Source organism: Anabrus simplex, chromosome 3, assembly GCF_040414725.1.
Source record: "Anabrus simplex isolate iqAnaSimp1 chromosome 3, ASM4041472v1, whole genome shotgun sequence".
NCBI lineage: Eukaryota > Metazoa > Arthropoda > Insecta > Orthoptera > Tettigoniidae > Anabrus > Anabrus simplex.
The window spans coordinates 244,809,215-244,836,948 of NC_090267.1; the positions used below are offsets into that span (position 1 = coordinate 244,809,215).

The 27,734-nt window shown below is 39.7% G+C and overlaps 1 protein-coding gene across 1 annotated transcript in view; it reads right to left on the minus strand.

Moving 5' to 3' along the window:
* LOC136866199 (brachyurin) overlaps positions 1-27,734 on the minus strand; it is an 88,484-nt gene that overhangs the window by 51,404 nt on the left and 9,346 nt on the right. Inside the window, exon 3 of the mRNA XM_067142945.2 lies at positions 4,813-4,922. Within this exon, the coding sequence (XP_066999046.2) occupies positions 4,813-4,922 (110 nt within the window). The remainder of the gene's footprint in view (positions 1-4,812; positions 4,923-27,734) is intronic.

Genomic DNA, 27,734 nt, shown 5'->3' on the forward strand with positions numbered 1-27,734 from the left:
ATTCCTATCTCTCTGATCGCCGGCAGTGTGTATCTACAGGTGAAAATTTCTCTTCATGGCAATCTGTAGAGACTGGAATACAACAGGGGTCAGTGCTAGCGCCACTCCTATTTTCGATCTTCATTTCAGGACTAACACAAGTAATTAAACATTGTCAATATCATGTGTACGCAGACGACATACAGATATATACACATGCACATCCTCGTGACTTACCGACTGCAATGTCCGGCTCCATGGCTAAATGGTTAGTGTGCTGGCCTTTGGTCACAGGGGTCCCGGGTTCGATTCCCGGCAGGGTCGGGAATTTTAACCTTAAGTGGTTAATTTCCCCGGCATGGGGGCTGGGTGTATGTGTCGTCTTCGTCATCATTTCATCCTCATCATGACGCGCTGGTCGCCTACGGGAGTCAAATCAAAAGACCTGCACCTGGCGCGCCGTACATGTCCTCGGACACTCCCGGCACTAAAAGCCATACACCATTTCACCGACTGCAATAAATATTATGAATGACGACCTAGGAAGAATATGTAGGTGGACCGATGACCATGCACTAAAAATCAATGCCCAAAAATCGCAGTGTATTCTTTTAGCTACCCAAAAAACCCGCGCACGACTTACAGACATCCATACCCACTCAGTAACATTAAGAGGCACTCAGTTACAATTCAAAGACACAGTTAAAAACTTAGGGATGATAATGGATAAAAACCTTAGTTGGAACGATCATGTAACAGGTATATGTCAGCGAGTGTTTTATTCCTTACACTCCCTTAAAAAACTCAGAGATTTACTCCCCCAAAATGTAAGAAAACTGCTTATCCAAAGTATGGTAATGCCAATATTCGACTACTGTGACGTAGTATACAGTAACCTGAATGCCTCACTTTCCATCAAGCTCCAAAAGGCACATAACGCATGCGTTCGATTTATTTCAGATATACCAAGGTTTAGCCATATTTCTCCCGCATTTGCTAGGCTTTCATGGCTGCGCTTAAGAGAGCGACGAAATTTACACACTCTTTCCCTGTTACATCGTATACTGAACCTTTACACACCTGAATACCTTGCCACACAATTCCATTACCTAGCATCACCTTCTAGTATTCCTACCAGATCATCGTCCACCGCACTACTAAGCATTCCCATTCATCGCTCAACTGGCTACAGTAGATCATTTATAGTCGCCGCCAGCCGAATTTGTAATTCCCTACCTGCTGAAATTAGGAGCGTGTCAAACCACCTCCGCTTTAAGAAACTCTGTCAAACCTGGTTAATAAATAATAATGATTTCTTATAACATAGTAGGATTAGATCATAGCTAAGTATTAGATTAATTAATACATTTAATTGCTACCTTAAGATATTAAACTGTAGATAATTTAGTGTATATTTAACTCTTCATGTAGGTGTATGTATGGTCGGATAGAATAGCAGGCTTCTTAGCCTGAGTCCCGCCATATAAAACAAGACAATAAATAAATAAATAAATAAATAAATAAATAAATAAATAAATAAATAAATAAATAAATAAATAAATAAATAAATAAATAAATAAATAAATAAATAAATAAATAAATACAAGACGTGAAGGCATTTGGAGGAGTGGAACGTAACCCGGGTACTAAGTGCTATACAGTGGTTAGATCTATGTTCGGCCTCTTTTGCCTCCAGGAATTAACTTGGTACTCATTGATACTGTAGACTGAGTAAATATCAGGACCATGTGCCACTCCAGAAGTTGAAATGTCGTTTCTATTTCTTCGACTTCCTTACGGGGTACTGAACCATCGTCCATCTGAGTGAACCGACGAAGGCTATATATCCTCAGACAGGCAGCTCCCAAGACTGCAACAAGCAATAGAGTAAACCATTGGAAATATCGAAAGCCCGTGGAAGGGTATGGATGGCTTTACTCACAGCATTCGTATAGGGATATACATGCTAAACGAATGGAGAGAAAGTGCCCTCATTCTTCTCTTTAAGAGAAAGGAAATGATTCGAGATTGTGGCAATTACAGACGAGTTAAACCTATATAGGTACGGGAGAGAGTGGTTGAGCAGAGATTGAGACAAGGAGTGGAAATTAGTGAAGAAAGTTAGACAATTAGTATTAAAATACATGAAGGATATTAGGGATTTGTCTACCATATTTGTTGACCATGAGAGTGCGCATAACTGTATAACAAAAATGTGGAAATGTCTATGACGAAAATATGTGCCAGAGAACAAGATAACTACAAAACAGGAATGTATGCTGGAATGACTCCACATTTTGTGGCAGAGTATGTCCCTCGTTTCGTTCTGTACTTTGGCCCGAGCGTCAAACGGGAAAGTATAGTAAGATAAGCTCCATAACTTTGAAACGTTAAATGATATCCAAATGATTGATATGCGGTTAAAAAGGCAAAGAATGAGAGTATATATTGAAATTAGCTCCAGTTTTCAGTCATGTCGTGATAAATAATGAGGCCACCTACAATTTTTTGTTGAAATCGAGATTTTCCGACGTAGGAACAACTCCGCTCACGAATCCGTAGTGCTAAAGTGTTGCGTGGAACTATTATTATACTAACTATCCCCGATTATCATAACTTCCAAAACTTCATGACCAGATAGAGTGTAAAGTTGAATATTTGCTAAATATACAAAATGTAACGCGCATAGGTGGTTATAGTAAAATACGAGGAAATGTAAGTCATAAAACGCCTACAGCTGAATTCGTTAATGTGAAGGTGCTCGCGCACTGGGGCAAAGAACCAGCACTTCTAGGGCATCTGTGGCGCTTGTAGACAGGGAGTTGTCTGGGGACTCTCCTACAACGTTCCTCGTCGTCGAGGCTAGGGCACCATCTATAGTTCTTGCAATTTCCTCTTTAACGGCGGGCAGGCTTTTGAAGCCTAGCTGGCCGGCTGTGTTCACATTCCTTACCTGCGGCGTATAAGGAATTCCCCAACTCGAGACACAGCGTCATCAACTCTCCAGGGAACACTGCACATACCTCATTATTATGGTCAGGTGAAGGTATTCTACTGACCCTATAACCCTCTCAAGGTCTCCATATCACTAAAAATGGAACAGGTCAACACAACTCACAATAACATGAACTGAGGTAGGTAATCACGTAAAGCATAGCGTTTTACCTGATGTATGGTTAAGTCTTTTCCGATTTCACAAAGAGATGCCGCCAGCGAACAGTACGTAACGTATGAATTTGACACATATGTTAGTTTGTTCGTCTGACGTTAAGCTATCAACACACACAAGTTGAGTCCGCCGGACACTAGCGTCTGTGTTGTATCGTTCAGTGATCATGACGACGTTTGTGCCTGAAAAAGAGCATCTGTGGCATGCATTGCTTTTTCTTATTTAATCAAAAGAAAAAGGCTGTAGAAAGTAATCGTTTCCTGGTAGAAACGTATGGTAAACACGCTCCATCGATTAGAACATGTGAAACATGGCTTCGACAATTTAAATTTGGTGATTTCAATGTGAAAGACAGTGCACGCTCTGGTAGACCACTTAAAGTCCGACGACTCTTGAAACCTGGCGAAACCGTTAATGCACAACGCTAACGCCAAGAAATGATTAATTTAAATCACGTATTGATCGAAGGATGACCGGAGTGGGACAGAAAACATTGCAAAGTGATTTTGTTGCACGACAATGCACCGTCTCACAGCAAAACCAGTGAAAAATACCTTGAAATCGCTTGGATGGGACATTCTTACCCACCCGCCGTACTACCCCGACATGGCGCCATCTATCACTTCTTCGCATCAATGGGCACGCGCTCGCAGAGCAGCACTTCAGCTATTTCGAGGAAGTTGGAAATGACTCGACGAATATTTTACCGCTAAAGACAAGCTTTTTTTTTTGGCATGGTATTCATAAGTTACCTGAAAGGTGGGCGAAATTTGTAGAAGCCGATGCCCAATATTTTGAATATACAAAAAATTGAATTTCCCTTGCAAATTACATGTTTTCTTTACCACAACAACCGGCGAAAACTTACGCATACACCTGGTAACTCTATAGCCACTCAGAGCGAGTAGCGAGACTGGACAGAACTGTAAGAAGCTGTGCAACACTGGAGACCTGACAAGCGAGCCGGCGACAGGACCGGCACGCTTTTGAAGTACCGGTACTCCACGTGGACTGTCACTGACAAATCAAGCATGCTATTGGTCACAGTAAAGGCGACTGTAGACAGTCATAAATCTGCTTAATGGCACTGCGTAACATTTGAGTCGCCAGTTGTTAACGAGGAAATTAAGAGAATTATACTCAGTAATAATAGTTTAATTGATAGCAATTGTCAATTTAAAATAGTATTCAGTAAATAATGTCGTTTAATGTAATTTGGTCTACTTCATTGTTGAGCTGATAATAAGGAACTAACTGACGATGTTGGTGATGGTGTTTTGAAAGCTGGAAACTGGGTTGCCAAGCTTTATTGCTCAGGAAGATAAGGAAGAAAACTATAGAAACGAGGGGAAGTGCAGAAAGGTAGCATCACTCGAAGAATGAAGGAAAAGGAATCGTAAAAGGGAGCGTTTGAAGCGCAGCCATGATGTCGCTGAGCGGGAGAGAACAAAGTGGGATGACCTGCAACGTTGTATGTCCCTAAAACTAGGCGAAATTAAAAGTACGCTGTCTCTTCGGTTGCCCCTCAAACCCGCTAGATGACATTACTGCTGAAATTGTACAAGTACTACCCGTCAATGACGGCACGTAACCTAGTCATATATAACCTGGAGATTTTTAGGATTATCCCTTGATATTTTAAGTTGAAATATGAAATAACTTACCCTTCTACGCAATGGCCGGCTGTGAGAACCCATCTCTCACTTATAATCGTAGCTGCACATCGATGACCTGACTGAACTAAACCATCATTTGCCGCAACGAACATATAAGCCTGAAAGAAAAATACAACTTAGTCCTTTGTAAGGTGATGAAGAAGATGATGATGAGGATAATCGGGACATTCTTTTCAGAGGAACATAGGGTTACACGCACCATTTCAACTTATGCAGACTGTACGGCAGTTACCTTATCGTAAGCCGACCTACATTTTTTATTTGTTCATAAAATTGCCCCTCCGTTTAGAAATGGTATCACTAACACGGCCGGTGAAGTTGAAGACACCCTTGAACGAGAATTTATAAAAAACGTTCATAAAACTAACTCCATATGCCGCCATAAGTAAGTTTTCGCCATCACACAGATTCAGATTCGGTTTCACGAACACTTGTTAAATATATATACAAGTTATTAGTTAACACCGTGTTAAAAATTTAACCTCGTTTTAAGGCTATTGCGTTTCTTCAAACTCTTTCTGAAAATTGTTAGCTGTACAATACGTTAACTCCCGTGAGAGTTACGAACAGTGCGAATCTAGGAAGAAGTGGCAGAACCAACCACTTTCGAGCGTGATCCGATGCGATCTTGTTTGGCTTTGAATACAGCTGTAAAACATGGCTTATAATCAAATAAATACGTCACATGAAAATAGATTTGTAATCGCTGCCAAATCCTTAAGTCTGGAGGAAAATTTACACTGTTACATGAAAATGGGGATTTTAGTGTTGAATGTTCGGTATGAGAGTTAATATAATTACGATTGCTGGCTATTTCTATCGTAATATCGGTGCCTTTAATTGCATTTATGTGTGTGGTTTATGGTTCTGTGGTTGACGATCAAAAGCAATGTACCTTTCTTGAATAGATATTAAATCGGTTAATGACGTACCTTTAAAGCAGGTATTAAATAGTGCGAGGAAACTGAACAACTGACCAGAAGTGATGTTCCGATCAAAGCCGGTATTTACATACTGAACGTCGTTGGAAAATAAATCCTCTATATTTTAATTGCTTGTATGTTCAATTCGTGTTTGGTAGTCCTTAATTTTCAAGATGAAGGAAATAAGAAACATTTTTTCACTCTCCCCAGACATCGGAAAAGCTAAAAGTAAATGACACAATCGTAAAGAGTGACGAGGGAATTCCGGACTTGTCGTCTAGTGATAATGTAAGAAATCACAGCAATGAATTCACAACCGCGTGTAACACTAATCCAGTGATTTGGACAATAAAACAGAAATTTTGCAATAAGTATGAGTAGGTGGTGGTAAAAATAAGAAACTTGACTTCGAAACTTGTAAAGTGTTGGGTGATTTGGGAAATGAAAGCATGTCACAATGGATGAACAACTCACAGCGTTGCGTTTCAGTGTCTATTTGTGCAACGCCAACAGTAATGTTGAAAATAAACCTCAGCGATTTTATTTCGCCGCAAGAAGTCCTTTAAACAAAGAGAGTTTGGCTAATCAGGATACAGTTAAAATATTAAAAACAGAAAAACTGCACGTTTTGGGATTAGCATAAGTTAGGATTTCGAAAAATCAGGAAGTAAGTGTCAATACATTTCGAGCAGCATATAATGTAGGTAGATCAAAAATCAAACCTTCCGCGATTTTTAACTTAAATGGCGTTATTATGAGCCGCATTGTTCGTTCAAGTAACGCACGTATAATTATTACTTCTCATATCGAAACAAAGATGATCAACAAGGTAGTAAACATGACAATAGGTGAGGATAGTAAATTCGCCCTCCTTATAGATGAAAGTACCACAGTCAATCATCAATTATCCCTGACATTGTACCTGAGAACAAACCTTCCACAAACTGGACCCTTGAACTTACCGTTCCATCGTTGGTCGTCTGCCTCGGCTGCTCCGGTAGAAGAATGTCTTACTCTCGGATCTTGGGGTCGTTACGAGTTCTTTCTGTCAGTTGATTGACCAGTCGATAGAGTTCAGATGAGAGCAAAACTCCTTCAAATGAGGAGCAAACATGTGCTTATTAAAATATTTATTCAATGCAATCACGAATATTTGTTTATTAAATAGGCTAGAAAAGTCAGTTAAATTTGTCACAACATGTTATAACGCAGTCAAAATGCATAACGTGTGTGGTGGAACTGCTTATATAATTGTCTTCCAAAGAATAAAAACGCAGTGTTAGATCCGTGCACAGCAAAAACCAGAAAAAGAATAGAAGACCGGGCAACACTGATTCAAACGATAACTGAGAGTTAACCCACACGATCCGTGGAAAATCTGACCTTCAACAAGTAGAATTCCAGATTTACATTTAATTAAGTTTATCCACCAGTCGACTATCCTATCGGATACCGGAACATCCCCCGAATGGATCCTTAATCGAACCAAATCGACTACCATTTGCTTTGGAAAGGTTGCGAAATATTACTCGAAAGCATGGTGTTCACAACACGATATTGTCATTTCGTGACACCCTTAAGTTACCAAGGAATCTCGATGCTGAAACGTGCATCAGCACAAACAGATGTTCAGAAGGAACCAAGAACACTTGATCCGAGGGGATCTTACGTTACATTGTTCTAAAGGAACATAACTGCGAAATGCAGGGAAACAGTAAATCATTATGCGTTTAGAAGAAACACGAAACACTGAAGTTGAAGAAAAGTGATGAATCACTTGAAAAGTTCTTACTCGACCACCTTATAAAACTGTTACGTCGTTAAATTCGTTAAAATACATGTCCACAATATAAAAGAAACAACAGGAAGTCTTTCCAATTTTCTATAACTACGACTACAATTACAAATCTGTCTACCTACACTTGTCCCATTAAACCAAACTACATATGATTGGCAGATCGTCCTCACATAAATAATGCGAATAACGAAAAATGAAAATAAAACATACCAACAGCTAACCAATCGAAACCGCATTCTTAGTATAAATCCTACAAAATTCACTAAGAGTCAACACACGGCATTATCATAATATACCGGTCACCCGAACAAGAAATAGGAAGAAATAGAAACGAAAGTTCATCGAACTTGAACACACGCGCCTAAGCAGTAGGGATGAGTCTCCATTAGCCAGGTTTCAACGTGGGACAACACTTACATTCATGCCGCTACTGATGCAACGCTATTATAGGAGCACCTTCCGGTTAGTAAAAAAATGTATGCCGAAACATGGCCTAATATCTGCTAGTATCTTCCACATTCGTATCCACTACAGCAAACACTGACAACGTTCAAGTCGATTCGCAAACATGCCTAACCTATGGCTTGACTATACACAGACGGCGTCCTAATCCTTTGGTTGAGTCAACGTTACAGTGTCTACTCATCCTTAACGATAATTATAAAAACGCGATATCTTAAATCTATCATTGAGCCAACGTTATGGTATCTACACATCACTCATTCTGCCAGGTGAAATCTAAACTTAAACACAATATCCGGATATTTAAATATGATCCCGTTGAAACTCTAAAACATGAAACGAAATTCGCTACAAAAATGAACTCGAATCTCGAAATATTACTGTGTCTATTTCCTGAGATGAATCGTGAAATAGAAACTAAACATGTTCGAATAGTTTAATCTATGTGCTGAAGTTCGCTAAATATTAATTAACTCAAATCTCGTTTGGTATTACGTAATATCACTGAAAACAATAATCAAAACCATCACGATATTCATGGCATAACTCCAGTGTTAGGCCCCGACTGACCTGCCATGTCAACACTCCAAAGGTGTGTTATCGTGAACTATCCAGTGAGGTAAATTCTCATCAACCTACGCGGGCTAAACTCTCATTGTAATAGAATTCATTTTCGCAACAGCAATGTTTCCAGGCAGCGATTCTTTCGTCTCGTAAAGATACAGAATAGAATTCAATTTACAATAATTAAGTATTATCTAGACCGTGTGTCAGAATGTATTTTGTTCTTGAGGTAGGTTATCACAAAATGCACTTCGCTGTTATCAAATGGAATCGTTACCTAGACTTAACTGTCATTACCTACGGTCTTACATAAAATAGTAATCATGGGAGAACAACGCCCTCACTTGGGATTGACAACCCTTACATTCTTCACTCGTTCTGGATTGCTACAGGACATCACTCCTCTTATACATCCTGCCTCAGAAATATTACACATCGACTTATGCATCGTGTCACAAAAATTCCTCTCGATCGAATTACAGGGCCTCTTATTCTCGGCGTCCTGTTTATTCTACATCACTCATAAAATACAGGCTTACTCTGCCTTTAACATATTCATAATTATTCTAATAATATTACATTTCCGTTACAACCTATACTCTTCTTGCCTGAAACTTTTTGATTCCATCGATCCTATTACCAGACAACTTTATAATGATCTCAAAATTAACTTCCCAAAAATTTTCCAAACCTCAAGAGCAAAATAGCATGTCGTAATTTTATATATATCGCAAATACACGGTGATCCAAAATTTTAATTTCTTAAAAATGCCAAACTTCAACATACTTCACTGTACTTCGATATAAACCGCAAATTTCGCTTACCTAAATGCTGAACACATTCTTATTATTGTTACGGAGATTATCCGTGGTAGTTAGAGGTGAAAGAAGGTGCGGGCTGGAATAGGTCTCAACTACAAAATTAAAGTTAATTTAAAACTTTAACAAAGGTTATATTTTCAAAACTTAACAAATAACAGAGTATTAACAGGTACCAAGTAGCAGATCAACAAATAAAGCAATTACAAATTGCAGTTCGTTATAAGATTTGGGCTTCGAGCCCCATTTTATATTCCTCGAGCTGCCAGCTCAACCTTGCCAGGTTACAGATCAGATCCCAGGGGCAGAAAACCCCTTCATACAAGGAGCACTTGCTCCCAACTATTAACCTCAAGCTTCTCTAAGGCACCTTTACCACAACACCATAAAGAGCTGACCCGCTCTCGATCTTTCAAGCCTATAAAGGCAATAACAGACTCTTATCCAAACTGCCATCAAGGCATACAAAGAAATAGGGGTATTTAATACCCAACCTACAGGGCCTTCGCATGAAGAAAACAAAACATCAGGTTAAGTTAATGGCCCAAAGTACAGAAAGGACTGGAGGCGTGAACTTGCACTCCTAAATATACAATATTAAAACCTAAGTGGCTCTAGGCCGATATACAGTGGCTAATCCCAAGCTAGGGAGGTGGCTCGTATGAAAAAACTTTAATACATTAAGGAAGAGACGAAACTGTTATGAAAACGTAGTCACCTCGATTTCAAAATGAAAAGGAGCTCGAGAGGGTGAAGCACTCTCTATCCCTGCTTTATTGAAAAGGGATTTGAAGTTTTTACATATACTGGAAAGTAATTTATATTTTAAAGGAATTGGTTACATATTAAAGGTTTTGAACCCTCCCCGAGAGTTAAACTGCTGAGCTAGCAAGGAATACAGATGTTAAAAGGCCATTACCTTGTTGGAGATCCGTTGTCCGAAGAAAGAGGCGCTTCCCGCCCCCTGCTATATATCCAAACACTAAGAAAGATGTTACTGAAGTGGCCAGGAGACAAGAAAATCAGCAGTTTTTATACCCTCATGGAAAGTTGGAGACCTGTCATGAATGATAACAACCCGCCCACAATCTTTTATTGGATAACAGCAAAAACTAATACACAAGACGAGGAAGAAACACTTAATTGGTGGAAAATTAATTACAGAAATTCCTGATTGGCTACATTCAATATAGGCGGAAAGAAAGGATTTATATTGCCAGTCCACAAATGACAGAACAAAATTTAGTAAAGACAAAACTTATGAATACAAAATTTCTTCAAGAAAGTTCATTCCATTGCACCAGAGTGTATTACCATAGTTTTTGTAGAGACATCTGGTAGAGAACGTCCACATCTCTTGATCAATGACAAACAAAAACACATCAAAATTTACACAGAGCCATCTTCGGAGAAACAGTGACTTGATACAGTTTTTTAAAGTTCAGACTTTCTCCTGTAGAGGAGTTTCAATTGGCGCAATATTTGAACTAGCGGCGTGGAGGTGTATCGCCCGGTACAATTATTATTATCTCATTTTAATACTGACGGGAATATTGTTATTAATATTAAAAATAATACGTTTTTATTTTCCTTTATCACACTTACAATTGTTATTATGTTTTATCGTTATCATTATAACCTTTACCGACCCGAACATTAATTCATTGATTTTCATAGAATATTTACTTCACCTCTTAAAAAAGACATTTTAACACAGTTTAAAGTCTCGCGCGCTGACATAAATAACAGACAAATCACCTCCACAATGAAATAACGACAAGACATATCATCGTCATCGCAACATACTTAACTCTACACACCCCAAATTATAAACGCGATGTTATGATTTGTTAATTAATTAACTTAAAGGAGAAGCATTTATATCTCTAAATACAGAAACATAATATTTGAATTGAACAGATATGTAATTATGCCGCTTTGCGTGGCATTATCGTGACTTCATTTTACATGCCAGCCACCTCTGAACTTAGCCCCTCATAATGGGAGGAGGCATTCTTCGATTCAATACCATTACAATTAAAAAACTGAGTTTAATTTATACAGCAAATACTTAACTATGTATAAAATGTTGAAATGACACTGGTGGTTACAAAACAGAAAACGCATGTCATAGGATGTTTTGTTTCTCCTGTGCTTTTGAGTTACTGACTTGACTAATTCGCTACTGGCAAATAGGGTAGAAGAACACAATTTGATTGATTTTAATCTTCCGGAGAAATTTTTCTACAAGAACGCCACCCAACATAAGGGGGACCTAATCTTGAGGGAGGAAATATCACGCTATGAATCATTGCCTTCTGGTGTTGTTCGCTGATTTTTCCTGCTTCTTTAAAGGGCGTAATTAACTAATTGGTTAATTTCGTGTACGATGGTTCCCACGCATTTTTACCGTATATCCTTGACATGTGTATTCAACTCGGCCAGAAAGTTGCAGCAGCTGCGGTTACGAGCGCCAAGCTGTAACCTTGCATCCGGGAGATGGCGGGCTCTCTTGTCCAGTTTTGCATCAAAAATTACTTGATACTGTAGGCAAATCTATAATAGAGTTTATTAATGCTGTTTCCTAACCTTCGACATACCCTCTGTTCTGTATAGCAGGTGAGAGCGTGGTACTGGGCATTCTCTCTAGTGGTATTCCAGCGATCAGAGGCCGGTGCACTGCCGCCTAAGCTAGCATCCGGGAGATGCAGCCTGGGTATCGATCTTCAAGTTTAAAAGGCATATGCTACTAAAATCATAGTTTTTGTGATGTGTGTCAAAATAACAGTAATGGAATGGATTATTTATGTCGCATAGCCCGGATTATTGTTGCACCGACACGGTAAAGTCTTATAATGGTAAAGGCAGACTTTGCGCCCAAGATAGGAAAAATGTAATATTTTAAATCATATCACAGATTATAAGTCTCAGTACTATATAGAAAGAGTGCGGTATGTGGAAGCACACACGTGTTCGTCCTTGGGAATATTTTGCTGACATATGTCCGTGTCAAAGTGTAGTATTACCAAGCACACTGTCGCAGCGGGACTAGGCCCTTCCTAATGAACATTGTGCTAAGAGCAGAGAGCACTCTCCTTATGCGTTGAATGCAAATCAATTTTAACCTTTGAGGACTGGCGTATGGGTGTATTTGACCCGGATTTATGAAATCTATTTTTGGCCATTTGCATCTGAACTATTATAATGAAATGTTCTATATCGTTTAATTGTTATTTTTTAAATGTATTTAATATAAGATCCAAAATATTTACAATAATTTGATGAATAATAAAATAGGCCTTAATATCAGCAGGGAAGTATTTATCTTAAATTTTAGTCACATAGGATCAACAGTTCAAATAAATAATCACATTAATATATATCACAAGTCTCAATAAACGTTTTCAATCACTCACAAATCATTAGCAGTATTCTTCAAGAATTCACGGTTGTCCAAAATGTGCCTTTTATTCACACTGGCTGGTAGCGATACTCGCACACTGGAGACGCATGGGAGTGGTGTGTTGACCACAAATCATTATTTCACAATTGTTGCACTCAGTTTTCACCTTCCTGTCAGCAATGGAAGGGCAATACCCACATCTTGTTCGGCGTTTCGTAGCTGGAGGTCCTGTAATAGGAGTTTCAACGCCTACATATCCAGCCATCTTCGACCTCAGTGTACGAAGAAGTTTCTCCATTACGGCTGGGCTTTTTATGTGTTCGTGGACCATTTCCTGAGACAGTTGCTTGAGAAAAGGTTGCCCATCTACCTTATCATGTCTCTTTGATTGATAGACAATGAGACTATTTATGCCAGCTACATTCAGCTCGGCATAAAATACCGTTGGTGGCTAGCGGTTACTATCACGTACAATGTTGCACAAAGCTCGTCAACAACATCAACGCCAGACTTTGTGCAGTTGTAAAATGTTTTAATCTCCGGCTTATGTTTGTCTCTGGTTTCTCCATCAATTGCTGCATCACGGTACATTATTGATAGGAGCAGCACGGTCTTTCCTTTCCTCGGAACGTGTGATAGGTACCAGAGTCCCTTGATTATCAAATGCAATTTTACTTGAATACTGTGGTCGGTTTTTGTGTTGTAAAAACTAGGAGGAATTTCTTTTTTATTCTTATGTATCGTTCTGACTAAAGTAAGCCGATGATTGTTCAGCAAAAATCTTTTGCTAAGCTCACTTTGTGACACACAGTCATCTTCACTTTCACTTGCCTGTCCACCGATTCCTGCCTCCTCTTCATCTTCTTTATATACTTTGTCAATTAGTCATTTTAAATTTCTTGTCCCTAATTGCAATCTGATGACACAGCTATCAAGATAAGCACTCGCTCGACCGAACAGTCACTTGAAGGCTGGCGTCTAGGGTAAACCTGACCCACCAGAGAGTAACACAATAATAACTCGGGCGATGGCAAAGTTACAACATGTGAACTTTCTCAGGATTTAGTTCAAGGTCAGATAGAAAGGTACTGAAGACGACAGGAAACGGGGGGTGACCAAATCAGAATTATAGGCTAATATTTCAGTCTCGGGTCAAAAACACCCATACGCCTGTCCTCGCGGGTTAAACGTGAACAATTCCCTTTATTTTTTATATGTAAACTAGCAAATGTACCCGGGCTTCGCTACGGTATTCTGTATTTGTACGGATATCTAAGTAAATTACTGTACATGCGGTGAATAACATTTTTTTTTAATTCCATGTCTCTGAGTATTATCCGAGAAACAGCATAGGGAGGTCCACATACGTTGCTTCTAATGTAAAGAGCGAGTTGCGGAGTTGTGACGATAACGGCAGATCAACTTAGCTACTGCCATTCGCAATCGACTTGGGAATTTTCGTTATAATGCTAGGCCCCATTGCCTGCTGCGTGGTCAAAATATATATTAGGGGAGTTTTTGTTTCAATGGCAGGCCCCATTTCCTAGATCCAGACAGATAACAATCGAGGAGCTTTTATTATAATGGCAGGCACCTTCCCTACAACCAGTCAAAATTGAGTTGTGCTGTTATCAATATAATGATAGGCCCCCTTTCCTAATGCCAGTCAGCTTACTGCCACTCACACCGAGTTGGTGAATTTCCATTATAATAGCAGGCCACTATACCTAACGTCAAGCACATTTTAGATGGGTAAATTTGTTTATAATGGCGAGCACCATAGCCTACTACCAAACACAATCGGGTAAAGGAGTTTTAAAAAAATTGCATGTTCCCTAGCCTTCTGCCAGTCAAATCGATAAGGAAAATATTTATTATAATGGTACGCAGGAGTTGGAGAAAGACCCCATTTATACTGCCAGTTAAAGTCGATGTGGGGGGTGGTACTGATTACAATAACAGACGCCTTCCTGCTGAGAGTCATTATCCATTTGTAAAGTACTAATTACAAAGGCACGCAAACCCTTTCTGGAACGCTACAAATCGACTTCAGTGAATAAATATATATCGACATACGGAAGTACGTGCATTTCTACCTTCATTTGAAGACTAACTGCTTTAAAAGTAATTCATATCAACAAGAGTATTGTAGGCCTACGATAAGACGCCATATATAACGGTCTAAATAGCTGGTCCTATGATATGTTCTCGTATCTCATTTATTTATGGGTAAGATTGAGTTAGAAAGGTTGAATACGGTGAAATTTTGGCAATGTTTTCTCACAGTGAATTACTTTTCAGACACACATGTAACAGGTACAAAATATAGAATTTGGTGCACATATAGCTACTACGTGGGCCAAAGTTCACAGAGAAGTTGATGATCCTATCTTTCGGACAAAATGAATCAAACTACCAATTATACGTGTAAAAGTGAAAAAATAAGAACAATCCAGAAATAGAGCCAAATTTAACTTATAAGTGCGGAGGACGCTGCTGCTCGATGTATATGTAGGTAACTAATAGGTTTTTTCGGTGTTTTTTGGTTTTGGAATATGTACAGGGAAGAATTATTCTCTAATGAATTATTTGTGTACAGGCATTATGCTTCATTTTAATTTTTTAATTGTTCTGACGTCATAGTAACTTATTGGATGACCCCGTGTTTACATAATTTTGGATTTCACAAAAACTAAAATACAAGATACAACAAAAAATCATAGGGCCAAACTTGTAGATCACTCCAAATCGAACGGAGAATGTGCCATCCGTTTTATGATACGACTTACCGTTTAGCCACCAAATACCTCAATTGGAAGGTCTGCACCGTCTTAAAGTTGCCTCCATATTTCGATATTTTTCGGGGGTAAAAATTAACATTTTAAACATCCCGTCATTTTTCCGTCGATTACAGGCTAAAAGCTACAGTATACTTTTGCTAAATTCCATTTTTCTAGCTCGTCTGGCATATTATGCCGCCATACCGATATGGAGGAGGGGATTAAAAATTAGGACTTTCAGGAAACTTTTAAGCCTATGTAACCTATAGGTTATCGTTTGGGATAAAAATACCGTACTGCGTTCTTATGCTGAGCCCCAAATTTGAGACTCATAGCGAAGCCCTCAGGGTATTTTGAAAATTTTCTATTTTTCTAGAGATCCTAAAGTCCAAGTTTTAAGTTTCTAGAATGCCTGGAAGTGCCTCATTAAGTCACATTCATGTTAATTTGTATACCTTAACATATATACAGTATACAGTACAGTATACTACGAATATGGATCATTCCAAACCGACTTCCATTTATTAATATAGATTACATTTAACCCCCTTCCCTAGGAATTGTAGGAGCGTCTTGACCCCACAGTTTATTTTCCAGATATTAGATAATATGTGTACGCCTCCCACCCAAAAACGGGCCGAACATGTACTTTAAAAATATCCTGAGTGACACTATCCATCTTCGCAACCCCGAAATGCATGGATTCGAACTATTTTCGATTATTTTCATATATCACTAACACCTCTGCCCCCACTCCAAAGGGGGCTGAAGTTGGACTTAAAAATTTCCGGAATGTCACTATTCACCTCAACGACCGCGAAATCTATAGATTCGTCACTATTTTGGATCATTTTTGTATATCACACACCCTCGGACACCCCAATCCAAAGGGGGCTGAATTTGGACTTTAAACATTTCCGGAGTATTACTATTCATCTCAGCGACCCGGAAATCAATGGATTCGACGCTATTATCGATTTTTTATATACCACTCTCCCCTTGCCCCCCTTCACGAAGGGGGCTGACTCGGACTTTTTAAAATCTGGCGTATCACTATTCATGTCAGCGAACCCGAAAACTATGTATTCGACAGTATCTTCTACGAATTATATATATATAAGCCCCCTGACCTCCCACCCTAAGGGTCCTAGGGATGGCTTACCCCAACAGTGCTCGTCTCCAGATAGTAAGTTATGAATGTTCCAAATTTCTTTCATTTTGCTCCTGTGGTTTAGGAGGTGATGTGTCATTTACATACAGACACACATACATAAACCATACAAACATTATTTTATATATATATTGATAATCTCAGGTAAGCTAATAAATGAAAATAATGTGTATGTGTGTGTGTGTAATTTCAGTACGTAAGTTTTAACTGTGCAGAGTGATAGCAGTGGTAGTTATTAATGTCTTTAAGATTGTGATAGATGGATGTATCGTCACATAAAAGAACTCCCGTGTGAGAAAACATCTAGACCCTTAACGTCTTCCATAACCGTGTAATTAGTTAGTGGGAGCATAAATCCCATATTATTATTATTATTATTATTATTATTATTATTATTATTATTATTATTATCAACGATGTTTTCTAAATGTGATTGCAAGTAGAAATACGACGGTTAGTTACGGTTTCATCCTATTATACAGGTTTTTATTAGGTTTTCTAGAAATTTATCAATTGCTGAAAATGTAAAACCACGGAGGACTTTGTCTACAAAGTGTCCACTGCTCAGCCCCAAAGACCAGCAGATTACGAGGTAATGTGTGTGGTCAGCATGATAAATCCTTATCCTCATCCAGGAGATACCAGCCTCACAGCCGTCCAACCAATCCATTTGATATATAGTTTATTTCCACAACGTCGAATAACACGTTCGTTTAAATAGCGATCAGGGTATTTTGTAGTAGTGGTGGTAATTGTTGTTTTAGGAATGCAAAACCACAGAAAGCCATTGTGTGTGTTGCAGACAGATTATTCGTAGCGTCTATTTGCGTACAGAGAAAATGAGAAACCGTGGAGAACTTTGCCTATCAAGCGACTGCTGCTCAGCCCCGATGGCCTGCAGATTACGAAGTAATCTGTGTGGTCAGCATGATAAATCCTCCTCATCCAGGAGATTGTGGGATCGAATGCCACTGTCGCTAGCTCTAAAGTGACCACTGCTCATGAATAGTATCAGTGGTGATTATTGTTTGAAGAATGTAAAACCACAGGAAACCATTGTGTGTGCTGCGGACAGATCATTCGTAGCTTCTATTTACGTAGAGTAAAACCACGGAGGACTTTGCCTACCATAGGGCCGGGTTCGACTCCAAGCCACACAGCCCACCAACCAAGTCATTTGACATAGTACAGTTTATTTCTACAACGTTGCATACGGTCCTAGCACTTGCTTGGTATTTTACTATGGGCTAGTTCGCGGGGGCCGGGTTCGAATCCTAGCCACACATCCCACCAACCAAGGCATTTGACATACAGTTTATTTCTACAACGTTGAATAACAAGTCTGTTTAAATAGTGATCAGGATATTTTGATTAGTAGCGGTGGTGATTATTGTCTTAAGAATGTAAACAGCAGAAAGCTATTGTGTGTGCTGCGGATAGATAATTTGCAGTTCTATTTGTGTAGAGTAAAAACTGCTACAATCAATCATTCGGTGTTCTAAACACCTGTGTTTGTGCTAATGTTACTACAATACACCTATACCGAGCTAATTGACTACACGGTTAGGGATATATATTTAAAATGTGCTTTGTAATTTACACCTCGGCATCCCCGTGGCTAAGTCAACATGCTAACGTATTTTTAGTTGCACACGACTGTAGTTGTAAATAGCTCACGTTTGCAAGCTAAGTATGTAAAATGCTTTTTATTGTGTAATGGCTATGTGATTGTGTAGTCAAAAGATGTAGATGCCTCATCTTATTCTCAGAAATAGGCGACCCTATCTCTTTACTATAGTGTTCGATTCTAGTGATGTTAAAATTACAATAGACAATTAAATGCCTCTAAGGTTCAAATCTATAAGCTTAAAATGTTACAATAAAACATTCAGTGTTTTTCACAGTAAGCACCTGTTCTAAGTGTCGACTAAAGGGCATCTGAGTTTTAATTACTGCGTTGATGGGGTGAAAGTTCCTTTTGGGGATCATTGTAAGTATCTAGGTGTTAATATAAGGAGAGATCTTCATTGGGGTAATCACATAAATGGGATTGTAAATAAAGGGTACAGATCTCTGCACATGGTTATGAGGGTGTTTAGGGGTTGTAGTAAGGATGTAAAGGAGGGGCTTATAAGTCTCTGGTAAGACCCATTGTATGGGACCCTCACCAGGATTACCTGATTCAAGAACTGGAAAAAGTCCAAAGAAAAGTACCTCGATTTGTTCCGGGTGATTTCCGACAAAAGAATAGCGTTACAAAAATGTTGCAAAGTTTGGGCTGGGAAAAATTGCGAGAAAGAAGACGATCTGCTCCACTAAGTGCTATGTTCAGAACTGTCAGCGGAGATATGGCGTGGAATGACATTAGTAGACGAATAAGTTTGAGTGGCATCTTTAAAAGTAGAAAAGATCACAATATGAAGATAAAGTTGGAATTCAAGAGGACAAATTGGGGCAAATATTCATTTATAGGAAGAGGAGTTAGGAATTGGAATAACTTACCAAGGGAGATGTTCAATAAACTTCCAGTTCATTTGAAAACATTTAAGAAAAAGCTAGGAAAACAACAGATAGGGAATCTGCCACCTGGGCGACTGCTCTAACTGCAGATCAGTATTGACTGTTTGATCCAGAAGGGTCTCTGCACTTTAGTGCGTCGGGGTTAGCGATAATAGATATTCACATTAACTACTACGCTGCAGAGACGAAAATAATAATCGATACAGTCCTAGCATTTGCTTGATATTTACTATGAGCTAGTTCGTGAGGCTGGGTTCCATTCCTAGCCAGGTTATCGGAAGTAAATCCTTCGAGCTTACATCTATCTACTATTAATACAGTCGAGCCGCTGGCTGTCAGGCCCTGACATTACTCACACAGTGTTGCCGACTTTCAACCATACGATATAAACAAACACGCACACCTAAAATATTTCACGTATATGTAGATCAGATTCTGTGTTAATGCGATGGATATGCGTACGGAAATATGCCGAAATTACCACAATTATATTGAAAACCAACACTAGTGTAATCATAATAATAAAACGTTCCAATTAAAATTAACCGCACTCCAAGAACAGCGTAAATATTATAACAAAACATTCCAGTCGAAGTTATGCAATTCCAAGAACAGCGTAAGGATAATAACAAAACATTACAGTCAAAATTAAACACACTCAGAGAATAGAACAACTGTAACTCAAAAACAGTAGGCTATAGACGTAATATAAAATAACAACATTAAAACCGAACTGTGTGAATAGTATCACCGTAATTTTAATAAGTCAGAATAAAAAATAAAACCCTGAAAATAGTATCAACGTGACAATAAAATCGTCGCTGTTACAATAAAACTTCAACGTGCTCATAGAATAGTAGTGCCGAAATAATAAAATATTGTAATGAAATAAAACAAATTATGTACTCACAGGGACTAATCCAAAGGGAATTCGCCACACTCTCCGAAAAAATAGGTGTCTTCGTCCTTGTCACTAATGTAACTAGAGTCACTGCTATCATCCTCATCCAGGGAAATAATTTCTTCCACTCGACATTCAACAATTCCATCAGCTTCTTTTGCCTTGTATAGATCATCCCAGGTGTGACTCACAACACTTTTCCACTTATCCGCTGCAACAAGTTTGACTGCCTCGTGCACTAAACGTTCAACATCAGTGAGACGGAAAGATTTGTTATTTTCGGCAACATATCCTTTAACTTGTGCCCAAATTCACTCGATTGGATTAAAGTGGCAGTGGTAAGGAAGAAGTCTAATTACCCTATGACTCTGAGTCGTAGCGATGGAGTCCACTTCGTAGGTGCAACATCTAGGCTTACGGAGTTATACGCTTTGTAGCAGTTCCGCCTTTGTCATTTCTGCAGATATCCCCGGTACATTATTTCCCACCAACCACTGAAGAATGATATTTTTCTGCCATTGTCGGTGCTTTGTTTAGTTACACAGACTGATAGGGGGCAATGTCCATATCTATTACGGAATTGGGACTTATGTTTGGTAGCAAAGAATTTTTAAACAACGTTGTGAAAGTTATCCCATTCATTTCTTCCTGATAATCACGAGTGCTCTTTGATCATAAAAGAAGCATAGCTCCCGTAACAAATCCATTAACGCTACCTGCATGAAGCAAAATAAGCCTACTTCCCTTCCCAATAGGTTCTTTGAAAGTCCCTGCTACAGTTTCATCTGTCCAGGCCACCGTTTTAGAATGTCCGGCATTTACCTACGTTTCATCTAACCACACCACTCTGTCAGGACTAATCATAAGAATTTCCCTTAAAAATCTACCTCGCCAATTTGACTTATCTCCATCGAAGTTTCATCTAACCACACCACTCTGTCAGGACTAATCTTAAGAATTTCCCTCAAAAATCTACCTCGCCAATTTGACTTATCTCCATCGCAGCTTTTCTCCCTGAAAATTTCTTCCAACGAAAGCCAAGTTCTGTCAGTATTTTACCTAAACTAGTCTTTCCTCCACTGAATAAGCGACATTCTTTAAAGGAGTCAAGTAATTTATCACGCGTGGGAAATTCGCTCCTCTTGTAAGAAATATAAATATATTGCCTTATCGCATCCTTTTCAAATGCATCTAGTGATGTCTTGGGACAATGTCTTGGTCTTCGTTTTTCAGGAGTACGCAGCACTCAGATGGTGTATTAAGATCCACTGAGCACTTTTCTTTTGTAACACTTTTCACAGTTGTCCTACCTTCTTTTGATGCGTCACAAATTCGATCCACCACTTTTGTAACAGGAAGAAGAGGCCCGCCGTTATCACGCACTTTCTCAAAATTTTAACGTGGCCGGTATCTAAATTCACGGCTTTCGCTTTTATAACAACTGATTTTTTCTAAGTCGTTTCCGATGATCCACTGGCCATGTCACAATAACAAAAAAAAAACGGCTTACACACACAGTGAATGCATGCACTTCACGCAGGCTAGCGAGCAACTGAGGCCACGTGTTTCTCTTCAAACAAGTGGCATCGCCGCACTAGTAGTACAAGAGATTCATGGCGACATGAACGGTGATTGGTGCTTGTTGTTAAATCTGGCGGCCAGTAACGTCAGGCATTGCAAACCATGTCGATTATTTTACCACTAGCAGAACTCTTAGTATTCTTTGTGGTAAAATAACTTTAATTAAAACAATAATATCAAATCGACGAGGGGTGTACGTTTCAGTGATTTAATATTAAAATCATACGGCACATTGTAAATTCATAATAGTGTTTCCGAGGTTATATGTATAGTTTCAAATCGCCGCAAGTTGGCAATACTCTTCTCTACTCTTTTTTTCATCACAAACTGTCAGGGCCGGACAGTCAGCGACTAAACTGTAATTGTAGTGATTATTGTTTTCTTCAAAGGTAAGTGTATGAATATTTCCTTCAATATAATCTGTGATCGTAGTATTTTTATGTCGTTCAAGTTTCTGTGATTGCGATTTTTTATTCAAGCTCAGTAGTGTAATTGTGTAGTCGAAAGAGATGCTGTGTGCCTTTCGATTTATAGCCAGGTCAGAGATTTGTTACGGTATCCCCCGAGCAAATTGGCGACGCGGTTGGATGCGTATTCAAAGATAAGTGTATGTATATTTTGTTCAATATAAACTACGATAAAAATGTGCTCTCTTTTAGGCTGCGTAGCTTTTGTATAGCGGCTATACATAGGCTCTTATGAGACTGGCTACGGGAGACTGCGCAAGATGGCGACCATATTCATCTTCCTAGTTAGGAAATTTTCTGAGTGGGCTTCTCCTCTAGGCAAGTGCTAGGTGGACAGTATCTAACTAAATAGCCTGCACGTTGTAAGAGGCTACTAAAAGGGAGAATAACTAAACAATATGTACTTTGTCCGCCTCTGTAGTCATGAAACTTTCCAGTGTTAGGGGCCTAGATAGCCGCTATACATAGTCTCTTATACGACGGTCTAAGGGCGATTGGGTAAGATGGCGACTAAATGCAAATTCTAGTGGTTAGCAATTTTTCTGTGTAGTCTTCCCCTCTAGGCAAATGCTAGGGGGATAGTATCTAACTTAAAGACGGTCTAGGGGCGATTGCGCAAGATGGCGACTATATGCAACTTCTTAATTGTTGGGAAATTTTCGAGTAGACTTCTCCAGCTTTACCGAGCGAATAGTCCGCGTGGTATGGGCTAGTTCATGAGGTCGGGTTCGATTCCTGCACACAGCCCTCCCGTCAATAATTACAGCGTTGCGGTTGCACAACTATTTAAGATAGTATTGACGTGTTCGATTCCCGTGCTTGTCTTGTAAAAAATTTCGTTAGAAGATGGTAAGTATCATTGCACAAATAGGCTGTTGTGTTTGCCGCGAATATTTTGAATTCTAAACGAATATCGGCAGAAGATTCAGTTGCTGCATTTACTACGGGGTAGTTTGTGAGGCCAGCAGAAGATGGTAAGTATCATTAAGAGGCCGAGCACCGTCTGGCGTAACCGAATAAATATATACAATTCTGTCTAAACAAATCTTCTCCGCAGCGAGAGGAAACTGTTCAAAGTTTGTTTTTCGGGTGGAGATGTAAAGCCTTAAGGTAACCTCACAATTCTATTCGATAAATATATGTTACTACCACCTTCCTTCCTTTTTCACACGTAAGTATCTCAGATAATCAAAATGTAATTTATTAATGAAGTGTGCGTTTGCGCGTAGTGATGTGTGTAATGGCCACCTCACAGCATTTGCTTGTTCTACAATCAATTCTATATTCTTGCCTTGTTCAGTTTTACGATAGTGTTGTGTGTGTATAACATTAAAGAAGAAGTGCGTTTGTTATCATGTATAGACTGTTGTTATCTTACACATCAGAGAGTTTCAGTGCTCTATTCAATGTATGTTATTCTTTTACGGTATCTGAGTTATGAATCATGTGTACACAGCACACAAGATAAGGCGTGAGGAACTTTATTCTTGCCTTAACCGAGCTCGATAGCTGCAGTCGCTTAAGTGCGGCCAGTATCCAAATCGGGAGGTAGTGGGTTCGAACCCCACTGTCGGCAGCCCTGAAGAGGGTTTTCCGTGCTTTCCCATTTTCACACCAGGCAAATGCCGGATCTGTACCTTAATTAAGGCCACTGCCGCTTCCTCCCACTTCCTAGGTCTTTCCTATCCCATTGTCCCCAAAGACCTATCTGTGTCGGTGTGACGTAAAACAAATAGCAAAAGAAAAATTCTTGCATTAATCCAGTGAGATTCGATGTATTAGGAATTTTTTATTCCGACAATAAACTAATAGAACAGGGTTCAAAATGGATTTGATCCATGTATTATTCTAATACAAACAGAAAGAACAGAGTCTGAATCATGGTTCTTTCTGTTTACAACATAAAGTTGATGTTATATAGGAGAGAGAGGTAGATTTATTCCATGCAATCATCATTTACCTGCGTGTAAATTTCTCGTCTTTTAAGATACCCCGCGACCTCCTCCTGCTCCTACCATATAACCGATGTAAGATTTTTCTGTTCAGAACACGATAGGAATGTATGCTGACTATTCAGATTATACTGTGAGATAACGACAGACTATATATATACATGTTCTAAGCATGAAGAAATGTATACTCTTAGTAGAGGCCACACAATTTCCGGTCCTCTGTAACAACATGTTTCATCTTGAAGAGGAGTGGAGGTCACTCGTCGGATGGAGACATAAAGCTTTACCGATGGTGTAGTTTTTCACTTCCTCCGATTGCACAACATGTGTTATCCTGTTTAGGAAGGGAAGTCACGCGTCGGATAGAGACGTAAAACCTTAGCATTGGTGTAGTTAGTCTTCCTCCGAGGGGAAGGGCATCTCTTCGTAAAAATTGTTAGTAGTAAGAGGAGGGATTGAGCTGACCTCTGTAACTGAGAGGAGGAGGAGGGATTCAGCTAACCTCCGTGACGTTACGCTGTCCAGTAGGACAGCTAGCCCAGAGACCTTAGGCCGCATCTCTAAAAGAGAGTCGAGAAGGGCATCTTACTATAAAACTACAGTCCAGTAAGGTTAACCCCCTCCAAGATAGTGTTGGGGAAGGGCCATGTCGAGAAGGGTAGCAAGCCTTAATACTCTGATATTATGTCCCCTCCAAGATGGTGTCGGGGAGGGGCAGGTCGAGAATGGCAGCTAGCCTTAAAACTATAATCCTCTAAGGTGGTGTTGGCGAAGGAGATATCGAGAAGAGCAGCTAGCTTTATTCCAGCCCCCTCCAAGTTGGTGTCATGTCGAGAAGGGCAGCTTGCTTTAAAACTATAATCCTCTCTCCAAAATGGTGTCGGAATATGTCACGTCGAGAAGGGCATGTATGTCATTCTTTTACGGTATCTGAGTTATGAATCATGTGTACACAGCACACAAGATAAGGCGTGAGGAACTTTATTCTTGCATTAACCGAGCTCGATAGCTGCAGTCGCTTAAGTGCGGCCAGTATCCAGTAATCGGGAGATAGTGGGTACGATCCGCACTGTCGGCATCCCTGAAGATGGTTTTCCGTGCTTTTCCATTTTCACACCAGGCAAATGCCGGGTCTGTACCTTAATTAAGGCCACTGTCGCTTCCTCCCACTTCCTAGGTCTTTCCTATCCCATCGTCCCCAAAGACCTATCTGTGTCGATGCGACGTAAAACAAATAGCAAAAGAAAAATTCTTGCATTAATCCAGTGAGATTCGATGTATTAGGGATTTTTTATTCCGACAATAAACTAATCGAACAGGATTCAAAAAATATATTCGAGGTAAGATTTTCTGTTCAGAACACGATAGGAATGTATGTTGACTATTCAGATTATTACTGTGAGATAACCGACTATATATATGTTCTAAGCATGAAAAAAATATATACTCTTAGTAGGGGGCCACACCATTTCCGGTCCTCTGTAACAACATGTTTTATCGTGAAGAGGAGTGGAGGTCACTCGCCGGATGGAGACTTAAAGCTTTACCGATGGTGTAGTTTTGCACTTCCTCCAATTGCACAACATGAGTTATCCTGTTTAGGATGGAAAGTCACTATAAAAGTTACTATAAAATTAAGGTTCAGTAAGGTTAACCCCTCCAAGATAGTGTCGGGGAAGGGCCATGTCGAGAAGAGCAGCTAGACTTAATCCTCTGATGTTAGGTCCCCTCCAAGATGGTGTCGGGGAGGAGCAGGTCGAGAATGACAGCTAGCCTTAAAACTATAATCCACTAAGGTTAGACCCTCCTCTAAGATGGTGTTGGCGAAGGAGATATCGAGAAGGGCAGCTAGCTTTAATCCAGCCTCCTCTACGATGGTGTCATGTCGAGGAGGGCAGCTTCTTTTAAAATTGTAATCCTCTCTCCAAAATGGTATCGGAATGTGTCATGTCGAGAAGGGCAGCTTTCATTAAAACCGTAATCCACTGAGGTTATTTTAAAATTCCGCTGCTAAACAAGTGCACGTGGATAGGACCTGAGACAGCTGTCAAAAGCACGTGAATTTCAAATTGCGTGCGCCCCACGCAGTTAAATTGGCAGCAGTGGGTTTAGGCCCTGTTAAGACGGTAGCATTGAGGTTAGCAACGTTCACTTTAAAATCTGCGCCCACGTGGTTTTGACCTGTCAAGGTGGCAGCTGTCGGAAGGACGTGGATTTTAAATTCCGCGCGCCTACATACTTAAGGTGGCAGCAGTGAGGTTAGGGTATGTTAAGCTGGTAACAGTCAAGTTATCCAAGTTCACTTGTTCAAAATCCACACCCATGTGCTTAGGACTTGTAAAGACGGCAGCTGTCAAGAAAAGCACATGGATTTCAAATTCCGCTCGCCCCATGTGTTCAGGATGGCAACAGTGAGGTTAGGCCCTGTAAAGATGGTAGCACTATGGTTAGCAACGTTCACTTGTCCAAAATCAGCTGCTACTTATTCAAATTCCACGCCCCCTACGTAGTTAAGGTGGCAACAGTGAGGTTAACCACGTTCACTTGTTCAAAAATTCCGCGCTCACGTGGTTAGGACCTGCCAAGATGGCAGCTGTCAAAATCACGTGGATTTTTAATTCCGCGCCCCCACGTGCCTAAGGGGGTAGCAGTAAGGTTAACGATATCTCCTGTCCTAAAAATGATTGTAATGTCTGTAAGATGACAGCTGTCAAAAGCACGTGCCTTTGTTTACAAAGAATAGCACGTGGACGGTCACGTGGTCATTACATCGTGGTGTCAATGAGTTTGGCCGTGGTCAATGACCTCGGGTGCTGACTCAACTGAAAAATGCTGGCTAATGATCCAGAACATACATACTACTCCCTCTATTAAGAATACATGTATAAATTGTTAATTCATGGTTCCTGTAAGGACGAAAGCAAGCGACCGGCACCAAAAACAAGGTGAGAAGGCATGGAGATGGCAGTGATAAATCTGTTCAAGCGTGGAATTTATGGTAAGTGTGTCATCAAAAGTAGTCACGATCATACGTGTTTATATTTATCTGTTCTTTGAACTTCAAAATATAATTGTAAGGTCGTGATGTTTTCTCGAGTAATAATAATAATAATAATAATAATAATAATAATAATAATAATAATGTGAGTGGCCGTGCGGTTAGTGGCACGTAGCTGTGAGCTTGCATTCGGTAGATAGTAGTTTCGAAACTTACTGTCAGCAGCTCTGAAGATGGTTTTCCGTGGTTTGCTGTTTTCACACCAGGCAATTATTTGGTCTGAATCGTAATGAAGGTCACGGCCGCTTCCTTCCCACTCCTAGCCGTTTCCTGTCCCATCGTCGTCATAAGTCCTACCTAATGCCAACTGCAAAAAAAAATCTCTAACGTATTAACTGCTGTATCTTGTACAACTGAGTTACAGCGCAGAATGGAATGCAGTAATGAAGCCAGGATCGAAAAGAGGAGGAAGGGGTTTGTGGTGGTGGTGGTGGTTATAGTTACAAAATGATGATAGAACATGGTGAAGGTGCTTGGGTGTGTGTGGTGTGCGCCTGCATGAGTGTGTTTA